The sequence below is a fragment of the Molossus molossus genome, unplaced genomic scaffold, assembly GCF_014108415.1.
Source record: "Molossus molossus isolate mMolMol1 unplaced genomic scaffold, mMolMol1.p scaffold_m16_p_5, whole genome shotgun sequence".
Classification (NCBI taxonomy): domain Eukaryota; kingdom Metazoa; phylum Chordata; class Mammalia; order Chiroptera; family Molossidae; genus Molossus; species Molossus molossus.
In genome coordinates this window covers 45,031,964-45,049,111 of record NW_023425388.1, presented here as the reverse complement: position 1 = coordinate 45,049,111, position 17,148 = coordinate 45,031,964, and the positions used below count along the sequence as shown (strand labels likewise).

The following is a 17,148-nucleotide window of genomic DNA, read 5'->3' as shown; positions in this document are numbered from 1 at the left end:
AACTGCACAGATGGCCCCAGCCTCCCCACAGCTGAGGTGGCTTTGAGTCTCACAAGAACTAGGAAAATCCCACGTCTGCCACGTGCCACAGTTGCCATTGCAATCGTGGCTTCTTCTCTTTACCTTCTGAATCGCTCATTCAGATTAAAATCAAAATCCTGCTGGCAAAGGTGTCCCCTGCGACATAGGAGAAAGCTTAGTGAAATAGGGACAGGGCTGAGAACCAGAAGACAATACTCAGCCAGCACCAACATTCAGATGCTGAGACCGTCCTCATCCTCTTCTCCCACCCAGTTCCCTAAGTACTGTCAGGCTCTCACCGTCTAGGCGAGAGATGACAAAGGTCTCCTAGCCAGTGGTCAAAGGAGACAAATCTTCATACTCAAATTTAAGGTTCCCCAAAGAAACAGCCCAGCCAGATCACACTATGGTGAAGCTTGCAGTCAACAGAGTAAAGAATTCTCATCTCTGAAAGAGCCAACAATTCCCAGTCCAGGTAGCGGCAATTTTTTTCAAAAGAAGTCAAATTCTCTACATTTTAATTTGCTTCAAAAAGAATGTACAAGTCCTGGCCAGGTAGCTCAGTTGGTTAGAGCATCGCCCTGATATGCCAAGGTTGCAGGTTCAATCCTTGGTCAGGACACGTACAAGGAATAACCAATGAATGCATAAATACAACAAATCAATGTCTGTCTCTGTCTCTGTCTCTCTCTCTCTCTCTCTCTCTCAAAATCAATCAATTTTTAAAAAAAATAATGTACAAGACATATGACATTTCTGATTGAGCTAAGATTAGCAGCCAATCATTCAATCACCACAAATGTGAAAACGTAACCCCATAAACCCACAATGCAGGTGGGGCATGTCGCCAGAGGAACTAGTTGTACTTTTCTTGCCCAAACTCTAGAATTTTGGTTTTCAAATTATAATCCAGGAACCCTGTGATGCTCCTAAAACCTTTCAAGTAATCTGCAAGGTCAAGCTGTTTCCACAGCATGACTTTGTCTCTCTCATTCTCCCATGAACATACAGCAGCATCTGTCAGTCTTCATGACATGATGACATCACCACTCGAATGGCTAATGGAAGTTGTTTTAAATTTTTCTGCCTTGATTTCTAATACGGTCACTATCATAGATGGAAACCACATAAACTTCTTAAGGGTCCTCAAAAATATTTAAGAGTATAAAGGGACCAAAGAGCTTGAGAATCGTTGCTATAAAACAGTTTACATCTTCAAAGAAAAAAAAGGTCTGTACCTCCTAAATTTTGCTTTCCTCTCTTAGATCAGTTTCTGTCTATCCATTAGGATAATGCTTTTTCCACACAGATTCTAAATTACTTTTCCCCCCTCCAACTAAGCACTAGGAGGGTGGGTCTCATTGCCCGGATGGCAGCATGCACAGCACAACAGTAAAAAGCACAGATTCTACGCGGACTCAAACAGATACTTATACACCAGTGATCATAGCAGCTTCATTCATAACAGCCAAAAGGTGGAAACAAACCTATGTCCATCAACAAAGGAACGCAGAAACAAAATGTGGTACACACATACACTGCAATATTATTCGGCCTTTAAAAGGAAGGAAATTCAGATACATACTACAACATGGATGAAACTTGAGGCTATGCTAAGTGAAAAGCGCCAGACACAAAAGGACAAATACTGTGTGATCCCACTGACATGAAGGTCTAGAATAGAGACAGCAAACAGAACGGTGGTTACAGGCGTAGTTGAAAGGGGCTTGTTAAGAATTTTTTTTAAATAACATTTTCATGGCTCTTAACACTTAGGAAATTCCAAGAGTTTTAGGAGCTCTGTGCCAGGAACAAAGACCAAATATACGTTCCCTGTAATAAATCACAAGACCACAGAAGGATTTACTGAGCCCCTAACATGAAGGTTTCCTACAAGTACATGACCTCAAAGCCCTTCCCAGAGGATATCCAAACCAACCATTCCCATGAGGCCTCGTTCACCACAGTCAGAGAAGCCTCCTAGGAGAGCAGAGCACCAACCGTGACATCTCAACATCACCAAGAGATCTCAGAGCTTTGGAGAATGAGGGGAAACTCCTTTTTACAAAACAGTGCTGACTGGTGCTGGGAGGGAAGAGGTATGGGGGCACCGATTGTGCTGGTCTCACAACCTCTCAGGTCACCTTTCTGGGGTGTATGGCTGCTTGCCTAGCAAGTGTGGCTGATGCCCCTGCCTTACTGCACCAGGGTCTCCCCCTTCTCAGCTGCTGCCGGTCACAGGGAGCCTGCCGGGAGCCTGCTCAGCCTCTCCAGCACAAACACCTAGAAGACTGAAGGGGTTTCACCCTGGAGCACCCTTGACCAATGGGCCATGGGAGTCAGTGGATAACAGTCCCCTCTTCAGTGTCCCAGGTGGATGATGCAGAGGTACATGCAATAGCTCCCCAGAGTCCCTGCCCAGATTAAGCACCAGTGGCCATCGCGGGAGCCGGCTCAAGCACTCCCTCTTGAACTGGCTTTCCTTCCTTCCCTTTGTCACTATTCCCTTGGACGTTCTTCCACTTCTGTTCCCCAGGATACCTTTCCAAAATAAACTGCCTGGGCCCAAGCCCTGCCCTGGATCTTTCAGCTGACCCAGCTAAGACCAGGCTTCTGATAAGCTCTCCACCCCACAGAGGTGGGGAGGGGTGGCCCAGCTCCTCCCAGAAGTAATGCTTGGTAGGAGGCTTCACGCCTACTCCATGTTTTAAAACTACCAGTTAAATGGGTAACAGAAGAAAATATGGCAAACTATGGAAGACAGACTGTAACTAACTGCTGCTGTGTATGACACACGCTCTCAGGAATAATGGAGAGTCAGAGGAGAGGATGGAGTCTGCAGCGGAACGGGGAAGGTGAGGAAGAGCTCTGACAGATGATCAAGAGCGGAAGGTGGTCCCGGGAAAGGAAACAGATCTCACGCATTGAAGACCCAGGGACTGGCCCGCCTGGAGCTGGCAACCTGGAAACTGAGGAGGGGTGGGACAAAGTTCACTGCGATGAAGGAGGGCTCGACAACACGGGGATGAGAGCGGATTTTAAATGGTGGCCCTTGAAGACTTGTGAGCAGAAGTGTGAACCAGTCTTCCCACTTAACCACACAAAACGTTCTGCATAACCCCTGACAACCACACACTCAGGTTTACAACCACGACTGACTCTCTTCATCACTTTCTTTTCTTTCTACAGTGATTATCAACTGGCCAGGCACACTTAACATATTAATTTGTTTAATCCACAAAACAACCCCGTGAGGTAGGTTCTATCATTAGCCCCATTTCACAGATGGAGAAACTGAGGCACATAGAAGTTACATAGCTGGGTGACAGAGCTAGGACTCTGCCTATTTGGCTGCTTCTTTCACATGTGTCCCCCATAATCAATGAAGTCATCACATTCTACATAATACCACATGATTCCTCTCCCAAAGTTTCCCATATGTTGTGCCTTACCATTAGCAGAACCTGTAACCAAATGCAATTCTTACATTTCCTATACACCAGATGCTGGGCAGGCTACTGAGGACCCAAGATGCACAGTCCCCACTCTCCAGGAAGGTCACATTACAGATCTTGCAAGGTGAGCCAAGTCATGGAGAGGTGAATCTACAGGTCAAGGTAGCAAAGTAGGTCTGGGATGAAACCAATTTGGCAGATGAAAAAAACAAATTCTCACTCATGCCCGGGAACTGTTACTGAGCTAAGCCCTAGAAGGTAAGAAGGAAGGAAGGACAGGGACACTGATATGAGTTATCATGCCATCCCACTCAATACTCACACACACAAAGAGGAGCACAGCAAAGGTGCACATGGTAGATACATAATAAAAATTTATCAGCTCAGTCTTCCTCTAACACCAGCGTAAATCACATTACTGTAAATAAATCACATTACTGATTACAGGTACATAAAATCAAATCCTCTTTGCCCTGGCCAGTTTGAGTGTTGCCCCGAGGACCAAAGAGTCTCAAGTTTGATTCCCACTCAAGGGGGTCAAGGGCACATACCTCAGTTTCAAGTTCAATCCCAGCCCTGGTTGGGGTCTTGCAGGAGGAGTCTACCAACTGATGGTGTCTCTCACATCAATGTTTCTGTCTCTCCCTCCTTTCCTCCATCCCTCCCTCCCTCCCTCCCACTTTATCTAAACAAATGAATGGAAAAATATCCTCAGGTGAGGATTTAAAAATAAATAAACATCAGATCCTATACTGATATTCAAAAACCCCATCTTCTACTCTCTACTGGGTTCTTACTCAGTCTTATTAAATCAATCTTTTCCTTCAAATACATTATAAGCAAATAAGAAAATAATATTCGCAGTTTATGTGATTACACATGTGATTTACCTTGATTGGAATGTTGATCTCCTTTATTTATATCCATCATTATCTGTGACCTTTTTCAAAAGTATCCAAAGCAAGAATGACTTTTTTTTCCCCACTCACATGGTTTTGGTCTTTTCTCTACAACAGTCCTACAGCTCTTGTGGATTGAAGTTTCTGGTGTGTTTGACACAGATGAATTTTGCTCTGCATGATTCTTATAGCCATGCCTGTAAGAGCTGGCACATAGTAGGTGCTCAAGAAACTTTTCAGGATTCATGATGTTAAGTAAGAACAATGGGGAAAGATCTCACATCTTCATGCACCATGCTTTAATAAAACTTGTTATAAACTCTTCTTTCTCCTCCTCCACCAAACAGATAATAAAATATACTGATTCATCGGCCTTGTAAATAAGCACAGTCTTCCCCAAGGAACTACTATGACATGAATGAAATCATCATTTTACATTGGACAAGATGCTTCTAGAATAGTGTTTGGCACACAGTACATTCTCAATAACTATTTGTAGAAGTAAATTAAAATCATCAGCTTTTTCACACCTGCTATACACTATATAGTAAGGTAAATATTTCCAATAAAAACTGTGTAAAAAAAAAAAAAAAATGTGAAGATCAACCCAGACCAAACACAGAAAAAGAAGTTTTACCCACTTGACATGTTGTGCTCTCCTAAAAGACTTAAGACACTTTTCCCTTCCTGGAATTCACAATCTGCCAGTTGCTTAAGTGAGGACCATCACCCTTCTGCACCCTTAGGAGCTGTTAGTGGAAACCTGCCCAGGACTGCACATAAAATCTGAAAGTGGCATTTTCAAATACTTTGTGGATAACAGAATTTAATGCCATTGCTGACAGTCACTTTAAATAATGTGATCACAATATGCTAAGCATTAAATACAACCATTTCATTCCACTCTACATAGACCTTTTTGAAAGAGAAAATAAGTAATGAACATATAAGTGAGATTTTTATCCTCCAAATGACCTGTAATTAGCATAAAAGAAAGACTAAATGTCACAGAGAGGATACTAATTCTGGTGCTCCAACAATGTATAACAAAAATGCTTTGAAATCAGCCAAGTAACCCACAAGACACTTTGGGAAATTTGCCACTCATTGGGTTGTTGTTTTTTTGTTTTGTTTTGTTTCTTTCTCCAACAATAGTCTACATAATATGAATAAAATGTGTTAGTGTCAGACTGTTGTAAACCTGCATCAGTCCCTCCGATCCATGCACCTCCCGGTTACACTGAGATCTGCCGGGGTGACACATGAGATCTAAAGTGGGTGGATAAAAATAACCTGGTCCTCAGAAAGACATGATAAACGCCAGACAGCTGAGTCACTTTGAAGCCCATTTTGACTCCTGAAAGGGACATTCACCCTCCTTTTCCTTCTCACACATATACATACAACCTGGTGAAAACCACCATCAATACCCTGGGTGAAAGACAGGGATCCGTCTTAACTTCCCCCTCCAGTCTCTGAGGTCACGACTGGAGATTGAACTTTTAATAATTTATACTAGAGCATTTCAGTTTAAAGGAGGAAGGGGAGAGGGTTAAGAAAACCATATTAATCCAGGAGACCCCCTATTTCTGCTGCCCCAGTACAGGTACCGGAAGGTTTCTTCTGACATTCTTATGGAAAGAAAAGGAGTGGGAAGAAATGGAAAGTGGAGGAAGCAAAGCTCCGGGAGGAAATTAGGCTTGTCCAGGAGGGGGAATCCCTGGGCAAAGCAAACGGTCCAAGAGAAAGGCTGTGGGTGTCGGCAGTCCCCCGTGCAGCTCTGCGCCCTCCGCTCTCGCCCCAGGGAAGACGCAAACCCTCCGCAGCGCGCAGTCCGGACCGGGGAACTCTTCCGTTCGATTTTTCAAACGGTGGCGGAGCTGTGGGCAGGCTGGTGGGACTTGAGGCCCTGCCAGCCTAGAAAGGCTGGCGGAGCAAAACCTCCGGGCGACCCAATCTTCGGCTTCAGGCAGCGCCGAGTACCCAGCAGGCGCTCACTAAGTGCTTGCCAAACTGCAGTCCCCCTGAGCCAACTCCGCCGCCCGGCGGAGGAGGTCCCCGGCTGCCGCTGCGCATCTTCTGCTCCCGCTTCACGTGCCGCCCGGGACCCCAGCTCGCCGCCGCCCAGGCCGCTCGCGCCGCGACCCTCCCCCGCGGTGCGGGGAGCGCTGCCGAGCCTCACTCACCGGCGAGTCGTAGGAGAAGGCGCACTCGTTCTTGTAGACCCTGTCCCCGGACCTGGGCACGCGAATCGTGGGCATGTGGGGCACCAGCAGCTCGCCGATGTCTCCTGCAGCCATCTTCCTGCCGCCGCTGCCGCTGGCGCCCGGCACGCCGAACAGGGCGCCCCGGCGCTGCATGGCCGCGGCGCGCACCAGCCAGCGAGCCGGAGTGCTGGGTCTGCCGCGGGGCGACGGGCTGCGCGGGCGACGGCAGCCGAGCCGGGCGGGCGGGGAGCGGGCCGCGGGGCGGGAGCGGGCACGGGGGCCTGGGGCGGGCCGGCGGGGCGGGGGACGCTGCTATTTTTAATCCAATGGCGAATCGCGGGCCCAGCTGCAGCGTCAGGCGGGGCGCTGGGGAGCGCCCGCCGCAGCGCGCCGGGGAGGGGGCGCTGGAGAGGGGCCCTGGGCCGGGCGGGCTCGGCGGCGGGGGCGGAGGGCGCGCCCCGGGGGCGCCGGCTGGGGAGCCCGGTGCGGGCGACGGACGTTTCTTGCCCACGCTGGCGGCCTGCCGTGGGGCACCACCACGGGCTTTAGGTTGCGAGGGAGCAACTCCACAGCAATACAAAGAACAGGAATGGGGTTTTAAAAACCGCTTGATTTTAAAATAACTGCAGATAGAATGGGGACGTCCCCTGATTGGGTAGGGGTGGGACTCCATGTACAAATCTGGACCCTAACGTCGGGCCCAAATCTAAATGTGCGGTTTACACTTCGGTGTCACCCTCACTCGGGTTTGTTCCTCACCGAACATCTAAAGCTCATCGAAAGAGAATAGGATCCCGTGAAGATAGACTATGTGTTTGCTCTAATACAGAATTGTCTTATGTATTGGGGCAAGGGGGTGGTCAAGATCTTATTCGAGTGGGGTGGGGCATTATATTTTTTTCTATCTTTGTACCGGCTTCTGCGTGAGTCCAGGTCCCCCTGTCCAACATTGTATTGCCTGCTTTGGGGATCTTACCGTGCAGACATAATATATTCCTGTCTTGCACTCCAGTTCCTCAAAATAGATAATGAATGGGGTTGGTTGGGAGGGGGGAATAATTTTCTAACAGAGCATGTCTCACAGCATACTCCATTTTCTCAAAAAAACAAAAAACCTCTTAAAACACGGGCTCAATCCATTGAGGTTCCCTTACTACACCCAAGCAAAGGGCAGGATACCCTGTGATTCCTGCCAGTTAATGAAACATAAATAGCAAAAAAAATAGTGAAACTCTTCTCCCAGATCAAATTGTCCTTAAATTCTTTTTTTTTTCTTCTTCTTCTTCTATTGTTTCTCTGTTATTCCTCCTGATTCTGCAGATGTGCTGGTTCTTCTAGGGAGGCAGGAGGGGTACCTGGAATTTGAGGTAAAGGGGACAGACAAATCCTCTCTGGCTTCACTCTTCTAAATTTCAATTCTTTCAAGCAAGGGTCAAGTACACAATACATTCCTGTAGAACCCCCACTTCCTAATGCTACCTGATAGAAATGGAGAAGGAATAGAGGCAGAAAGCAAAAAATTAAACACTATTCCTGTCCCCATCCTTGAGCAGACATAAGGAGTTTTTGCTTTTTATTTATTCTCACCAGCTTTTCACCCTTTAATAAGTAGTAGCTGTGTCTGTTTCAGATTCATGGATGAAGTCTTGCTTGTCCAATTACATAGAAAAACTTGATTCAAAAGCATTCTAAACTTACAATGTTAAATATTTTAGGTTAAATGCAAATTAAATGGAGACACCATTTTTTAACCTTCAGACTGATAAAGATATATTGAGTTGGCCTGGTTTTGGGAAATAGACCATCATAAACATTGTTGGAGGGAATAAAAAAGGTAAACCTCTTTGGAAGGAAATTAATGAACCGCAATCATAATTTTATATGCATATACTGTACTGTTTTACCCAGCAATTCCCCATCTAGACATTTATGCCACAGATAAATTCACACTGGGTATGAATTGTTGTTGGAGCATTGTTTATAGTGCAAAAGACTGAGAACAGCCTAAAGATCCATCGACCGGAAGTGGTTAAAATACAGTACCATTGAAAAGAACAAAGAGCTCTATATGTGCTGATGTGGGACAATCTCCAAATAATATTGCTAGATGGAAAAAGCCAAGTGCAACGTTCCCGGTTTGGTGCAGCGCTTAGAGCAAAGGCTGTTGGGGTCGTGCGGAAGGCAGCCAATCCATGTGTCTCTCTCACATCGATGTTTCTTTGTCCCTCTGTGTCTGTCTTCTGTCTGTCTGTCTGTCTCTCTCTCCTCCCCCACCCCACCCTCCCATTGTATCTGAAGATAAATGGAAAAATATCCTCGAGTGAGGATTATAAAAAAAAATTTTTTTAAGCCAAGTACAAATGAGTGTGTGAAAGCAAGGAATACATGCAAGGCAGATGATACGCAGTAAGCACTCTGGCTCATCCCATACACCATGGGCCTTCCTTCCAGTGGTAAAATTTATGTATATATATATATATATACACACACACACACACACACACATGCAATGATAGATAGATAGTTGCTTGTTTGGCCTTAGGAAGTCTGCAGAAACTACATAAGAAATCAACCAAAGTTGGGCTCTGTGAAGAGGAACACGATGCCTGAGATTAGAGATGAATTTATTACCACTCTTAATCTTTCTGCACTATTTACATTTTTATTATTGCAACTATTGATTTTAAAAGTAATTACTCAATTATAAAAAACACTGTAAGTTCAATAACCAGTAATATTAATAGAAATTGAAGATGATTACTACATCCCTATAAAAATGCATCCCACCTTTTTTCATGTAATGGCATACATCAAAAATAATATTTGTACAGCCCACTAGACTTATCAGTCAAGGATGCTTCTCACAGCCTGAGGCTACTAGTCTGGGAGCCAGTCACTGAGGGACCCACCCACAGCCTCCCAAGGACCCAAGAGACCTTATCGCACCTGAATCCCCATCTCTGCACACCAGATGGAAAGTTATAATCAAAACAGGGAAAAATGGAAACCATCTAAACATAGAGAAATGATTAAATTGTGTATATCTACTCAAAGATGATTGAACAAATTTTTAAGATGATTAATACATTCTAGTATGTCAGCTTAAAATATTTACAACACTTATACAGTATTATTTTAACTGGGTAAAAATAAACATACATTTTGACAACACTAGAAAGATGCAAAATTTAAATAATTAAATTTGATTATAGGACTTTGTTTCTGCTTTGAAAATATCTTCAACAGTGTTACATTTGTTTCATAATATAAAAGAAAATTATATTGAGACAAAAAGTTAAGAGAAATTTCACTGAATTCAGACTATGTCTTAACCAGGGTTTTTTTTAGGGGGAAAAAATTCTAGTTCAATTATTAGAACTATTTAACTTGATTTTGAAAATTCTACATATGAATTTATTACTGGACTCTTTTACTGTGAGACTGGTTTCAACATATGGATCTTGACCAAAGAGCAGGAATGCAGTGATGCTGGTCAAACAATTTTAACTTCCAACATAAATTTGAAGTCTTACCAAAGAGACTTCAGTAGACCTAAGATCAGGCTGAATTTTGTCACACCAGTGTGTTCAGGCCACCATGTCACTCTACTGCTAAAACGCCTCCTCCCATGACGTTCAGCGGGGAGCCTGGCCTCCGTTAGCCTGGCTTTCAAGGACCTCTCCCCTTAGCAGCCCTTTCAGACTTTCCTCTGACTCCCACACTTCTGGAGAGCTCGCTTTACTGTCCCCCAAGGATAAATGTACTTGTCTCCTAGCCTTCGCCAGAATCTCCCCCCTCCGATTTCTGTCTTCTCAAGCCTTTCAAGACTTACTGTTTTTTCCATAGAGCCTTTTTAAGTGCTCCAATCCTGAGGGGCTGATATTTTTCAAATGGCAGCCCCTATTGCCTGTACCCATCATTGGACCCTGCCTTATAACATCTTTTGTACTGTTATTTAATTAATCTTGGTTCTATATCTCGTCCCTCTACATAGAAAGCAAATCCTTTGAAAGAAGTTGTACTTCATAGTCTCCTTGCACATCGTAGAAGCTTGGTGTTTATGGAAGGTCGCACCCGTGGGAAGGTAGTGCTCTGTTTATTTTAGGTACTCAATAAGTAGGTACCAAAAGAATGACTCACATTGGTGACACTGTAATAGATATGGTTTGCAGTCTGCTTTGTGCCTTTTAGGTTAAAATTATTGTGGCATGCATGTTCCCAGAACTGACAGAGGTTACATTAAAACATGACATGAATTTTAGTTTCTATGACTAATGCCATAAAAAAGGAGAATTGGGGAACTTTACAGAGAAAAGAGATATCTTAATTATTTCAATTAATGGAATAGCTCTTAACCTCAGATGTGCTCCAGAAATGTTCAGTGATCTGGTAAAGCCATAGGTGGTGACAGCTGATCCATAAAATTGCCTATACTGGCAGATAGCCTCTGTAAGAAACACTGATCATTAAATGTGAAACAATAGGTCACTGTCTGAGAACTGTAAGGCACTTTCTGTTGGAGGAAATTGTATGTTATCATTCAAAGTCATGTCATATAAGAATATTTATTGACATGGAAAAATTATCACTCTACAGCAAACTTCAAGAGCAGGCTAATAAGTGAGTGTATACACTATTACTCTGTTTAAATACACACACACACATAATCATAGCATTAAAAGAGACTAGATTGCACATGTTATGGTGGTTATCTTTGGGTGAAAAATGTATTTTCTTTTTTTTTTTATCCTCACCGGAGGGCATTTTTTCATTTTTTGTTCAGACAGAGTGGGAGAGAGAGAGGAAGAGAGAGAGAGAAACATCGACGTGAGAGGGACACATTGAGTGGCTGCCACCCGCACAGCCAACCAGGGCCGGGGACAAATTGCAACCGAGGTACATGCCCTTAGCGGGAACTGAACCCAGGTCTCTCTGAACTGCAGGCCGACACTCTAACCGCTGAGCCAAACCAGCCAGGGTGAAAAATGTATTTTTTCTTTGTGTTCTGTGTTATCTAAATCTGCATGGAGTATCCATTTCTCTCTCTTTTTTTTTTTCTATAAACTTTTTATTTTATTTTTAATTTTTTTCCTTTATTGATTTTTAGAGAGAGAGGAAGGGAGAGGGAGAGATAGAAACATCGATGAGCGAGAACATCGATTGGCCACCTCCTGCGTGCCCCCCCACTGGGGATCTGGCCCACAACCTGGGCATGTGTCCTGACCAGGAATTGAACTGGCGACCTCTTGGTGCATGGGTCAGTGCTCAACCACCGGCCATTTCTTTTTGTGAGTAAGGGGAAATGTTAACTTACACATTATCTGTGATTACATCAGTTCTTCCCTTCACCTAGCCTTTCTTACCTGCTTGTGCCTTTCACCACCCATTTAAAGTAAGCAGGTTTCTGCTGCTAGGTTTATAGACAGTCCGCTGGACTAGAAGGTAGGTTCACGCTGGAATGAACAAACTCCTTGAACAGCTCTTAACATCAAGAGGAGGTAAGCTGTTATTCAGTGTAGGAGGAAATCTGAGCTCTCCCTTTACCTTTTTTGGGTTTCATGGTGTGTAATGCTCACCACAGTCCTTCCAGGAGCCTGGCTCATAAGTTTTCACCAAGGTGGGTAGGAGATTGCCTTTCAGGTCCGTTTGAACCAGCCCTACTCAGACCCACCAACATTTCCATGCACCCATGAGAAGACATGTCCTCTGCTCCCACGCAGAAAAGCCAGGTGTGAACGCAGTTTTTTTTAAAATAATTAATCATGGGGCCACAGGCTGCTTTTCAGGTTTCCTAGTAAATGGGCAAAGCAAGTTAGCTATATATGATACATATTGGCTCCATAATCCAAACAAAGTCGCCAGATATTATGCCTCATTCTTTTTTTTTTTTTTTTTTTTTTTTATCCTCACCCGAGGACATTTTTCCATTTTTTGTTCAGGTAGAGTGGGAGGGAGAGAGAGGAACAGAGAGAGAGAGAGAAACATCGATGTGAAAGGGACACACCGAGTGGCTGCCACCCGCACGACCAACCAGGGCCGGGGACAAACTGCAACCGAGGTACGCGCCCTTAGCGGGAACCGAACCCGGGTCTCTCAGGACTGCAGGCCGACGCTCTAACCGCTGAGCCAAACTGGCCAGGGCCTCATTCTTAATGATAGGGAACTCCAGAAGAAAAATCTGACTTTCACTTTTCTATATTATTAAACTGCCCCCTGGAATTTCACTGGGATGGCAAGTCCCTGTGTTTCCTCAGACTCTATCTCCTACCTTTTGTCACAGGGCACTTGCCACTTCCTGCTGCCCAGGTCCTATCTGCACATGGTCATCACCATAAGGACTAGCATGTCTTATACATGCTGATGGTCAAGAGCAGGAGTTGGCAAACAGTGGCCCATGGAACAAGTCCAGCCTGCAGCCTGCTTTGGTAAATCAAGTTTTGCTGGAACCCAGCCACGCTCATCCATATACATAGTGTCCATGGCTGCTTTGGCACTAAAACAGCAAAGTCGAGTAGTTGCAACAGAAACCATATGGGCTAAAGCCCAAGAAGTTTACTGTCTGGCCCTTTACAGACAGTGTTTGCCAACCGCTGGTCAAGATCCCTACAGTCTGTGTGTTATGATCCCGAATCAGAGAACTTGAGCTACTGATCCTCCAGGGGATGGCAAACCTGTTTATCTCAATGGAGAAAATGCTTTCACCAGACCAGTAACTACAAACCAGATGCTGGGAGATGTATTAATTTGCTAGTAAGGAGATCATCTCTGGACTATCAACCAAGTTGAAACACCACCTTGGTAACTTTATCACAGTTCACCATCATTCTCTGCTCTAATGGGAGAAAGAACGGAGGTGTGACAGGAACCACCAAGCCTGTGTCTTCCTGGTCTGGGACGCCAGCACAAATTCCTGCAGTATCACTCCAAGTACAGCCTTGATGCATACACGCACTTTTGTTAGGGAGAGGGGACACTGGTAGCATCTTCTTGGTCCTTCCTACCCCAGATCAGGGAGCCAGTGTGAAGATTCTACAGTGTGCTAAGGTTATGTATTCTAGTAATACTTTCAGGAACTGGAATACTATCCACAGGATCAGCCTGGGGTCCCCAAGTGAACTAGGCTCAGAAACCCTTATATCATCTTCTCCCAATAAGCCTCCATGCTGGCAGACAACAGGCTATAGTTTCCATCAGAGCCAGTTTCGATGGTCTCTAAAAAGCTGGACTGTTTCCCACTCTCCAGGACACAGTTACTAAGGGAGTGGTGCGGGAAAGGCCAGGAGGAAGGTTCACAGTGTCCATATTTAATGACACTGTAGCATCTTTCCTAATCAAGCCTCCACTCCAATCAAGGAGCTCCGAGAATGGCAGTAACTCCCATCTCTAACTGTGACTGTCTAGTGTGGTGGCTTGATTCACTCCTCTGCTTGCTAAACTTGGAGCTGGGGAGGGCGGGGGATGATATCTTAGTGGAATGTGCATTGCTTATAGTCCTAGGAACTCCATGATAAACTGTAGCCAGAGTTATCTGTGAAAAATGTCTGGGCTACCACCTCATACCATAACCATGCAGGCTTTGCCTCTGGCAGTGAATTACTACCACCCCAGTATCCACCCCAGACTCCTCCCAGCCACCTAGGGATCAGAAAGCCCACTTCCTGGGCAACACATGTCAGCCGCATTCAGAACCAGCTGGAACAATTAGTAAATCACCTTTGAAAGATTCTGGGCCCCACTGGAGACATATTTGATCAATCAAATTCAGCATTTCTGTCTCTTGAGTTCCTTCCTCTGTGCTGTGCCAACAGATTCCTAGCCCTTTGTCATCATTTAGCAGGAGCCAGCATTTGGACTAGGTTCGTGCTGGACAACCCAAGTTCACACTAGGATCATGCCCATGCTAATAGAGAATGTCTACTGAGTAAATTCATTTGAACAATTTGATCTGATCCAAATTCATGTTTTGCCATCCTTGGTCAAACATCCTCAAAATCCATTCCCACAGACACTGCCCCATTTTGTAGAATTTTCTGATTCTTGTGACAACTTTGAGTATAAGAGCTGAACTCTGATTCTGCAATTTACTCTTGGCACGCTGAATCACCAGTGAACGTGATTATCATTAGAATACACTGAATGGTTAGACAATGGAAAAAATGCTAATTTCCTTCTTAAAGAGTCAGTGGCTTCCTTGCCGAAGGAAAGAGTGTGGGAAGAAGTTCGGGAGTGTTCAGAATCTGGGGTTCTCCGTTGTCTTTTAAAACAGAGCCCTGACATTCCCCACTCCCTGGGGTCTAGGGAATCCACCTTTCCCCAGAGTTTCCTAGCTCTGGGTGCACAGTCTCAAACAACACACGTGCTAACTTGAGTGATCTATCTCACGACTGAGTACCAGAGTCTGCTGTTTTCTGTCTTGAAATCGGAATAAAAGTCTAACTGCCTTCTATCCAATTTTAACTGAAAAGCGATTCCAAACACCCCCCTCATATCCCTGAGGCTCTGCTGCTTGCAACATGTTCTCTGATACTGAAAGGTTAGGGTTCTGATGTAAGCAAGGGAAACCAGCTCTGACCAGCATCAGCAATAAGAAAGGGAGTCTTGGAAAAGCAACGGATGACTCCTAGCACTAAAGAAATAGGCTGGCCCTGGCCGGTTTGGCTCAGTGGTTAGAGCATCGGCCTGTGGTCCGGAGAGACCCGGGTTTGCTTCCAGCTAAGAGCGTGTACTTCAGTTGCAGTTTGTCCCCGGCCCTGGTTGGGTCGTGTGGGTGGCAGCCACTTGATGTGTCCCTTTCACGTCGATGTCTTTCTCTCTCTCAATTCCTCTCTCTCCCTCCCGCCCTGTCTGAACAAAAAATGAAAGGGTGTCCTCGGGCGGGCGAGGATAAAAAAAAAAGAAAGAAATAGGCTGAACTCCCGGAAACGGAAGCTCCAAGGATCACATAGACCTTTCCAGATGCTGCCACCAGGTGTGGAGCCATAATTCCATTCCATCCACATGTGTCTCTACTCAGGATCTATATTTCTGGGAGAGAGTCTGTTTGGTTGAGCCTCCAAATGTGTCCACACCTGTGAGTGGGAGGAGACCATTCGGCAGAGCAGGGATACTGATAAGACCAAAATTAACTAAACAAATGCTTTAATCACCTTGCAGAGTTGTTAAAGGGATATGAAATGTTTGTAAAACATAAAAGTTTCTGGAACATGCTCACATTCTTATTATTTCTATCATTATTCATAAACCTGCCCCCTTCCTTCCTCTCTAGGGGAGTGACTGCAGTTGCTTTGGGGAACTGCTCCCCTCCGTATATATCTCTAACCAAATCAGCCTACTCGATACTCACTGATCACTTCATGAACATTCATGCTTTTATACTACGTTTCCTCACAATAAAATTCAGTTGGAATACTATCCCTTATTCATTCAACTTTTCTAAATCCTACTTGCCCCACATTTTTCAGAAAGTCTACCACATATATTTACTACCTATAGGACTCATTAGTGTATTTAAAAAAAATTTTTTTTATGCACTCTGTCTTCCTAATTAGATTGCAAGTCACTTAAGAGCAGAGACCTTCATAATACATCATTGTATCATATAGAAGTTGCTCCAAAAAATTGTTGTTTTTAAGAGTGTTACTGTGAAGAGAATGCTAATGGATTTTCAGTATCCAGCTCCCTTCTCTCTCAGAAAAAGAAATTAGGTCATGTGCTCAAGTGAAAAACTGAATTTTCCAACTTTGCATCTATATGCAACTAGAACTTTTTTTTTTTATCCTCATCCTAGGACATTTTTTTGTTGTTGTTCAGATAGAGTGGGAGGGAGAGCGAGGAAGAGAGAGAGAAAGAGAAATATCAATGTAAAAGGGACACATCTAGTGGTTGCCACCCGCATGACCCAACCAGGGCCAGGGACAAACTGCAACCGAGGTACGTGCCCTTAGCGGGAACTGAACCTGGGTTTCTCTGGACCGCAGGCTGATGCCCTAACCGCTGAGCCAAACTGGCCAGGGCAATACTCTTTATTTTTAACATTCTTATATAAAAATTTCTTAAGCGTTCTTATTTATGATCCCGTGACTTGTATAGTACTGCTGATGTCCTCTGCAAGGATATCTACTCATATCCTAATCCCTGGAATCTATGAATATTATATGGCAAAGAAAAAGGGCATGTGTGATTCAGTTAAGGAGGTGAAATGGGGAGACGACTTAGATCGTCTGAGTGGGCCCTAACTGTGATTACGGATGTCCTTTCGAGAGAGAGGCAGGATGTGAGTTGACACACACAGAAGAGGAAGTGGCACTGTGATCACATAGGCACAGATCGGAGTGATGTGGCCACTCGCAAAGGAAGCTGGAAGAGGCACGAACAGATTCTCTCCCTGAGCCTCCGAAGGGAGCACAGCCCTGGCAATGGCTTGATTTCAGCTCAGTAATACTGCCTTTGTACCTGGCTTCCAAAATTTCGAAATCATAAATGTCTGTCATTGTAAGCCACAAGTTCGTGGAAATTTGTTACAGCAGCCCTAGGAAACTATACCACTTGAATTACCTTTCTACTTCC

At 44.7% G+C, this 17,148-nt stretch overlaps 1 protein-coding gene across 1 annotated transcript in view; it reads right to left on the bottom strand.

Annotated features, from left to right (window-relative positions):
* Nucleotides 1-6,866, bottom strand: part of USP13 (ubiquitin specific peptidase 13) — a 107,159-nt gene extending 100,293 nt beyond the window's left edge. Inside the window, exon 1 of the mRNA XM_036243704.1 lies at nt 6,562-6,866. Coding sequence (XP_036099597.1) covers nt 6,562-6,735 — 174 coding nt within the window. The 5' untranslated portion in view covers nt 6,736-6,866. The remainder of the gene's footprint in view (nt 1-6,561) is intronic.
* Nucleotides 6,867-17,148: the final 10,282 nt, after the last annotated feature.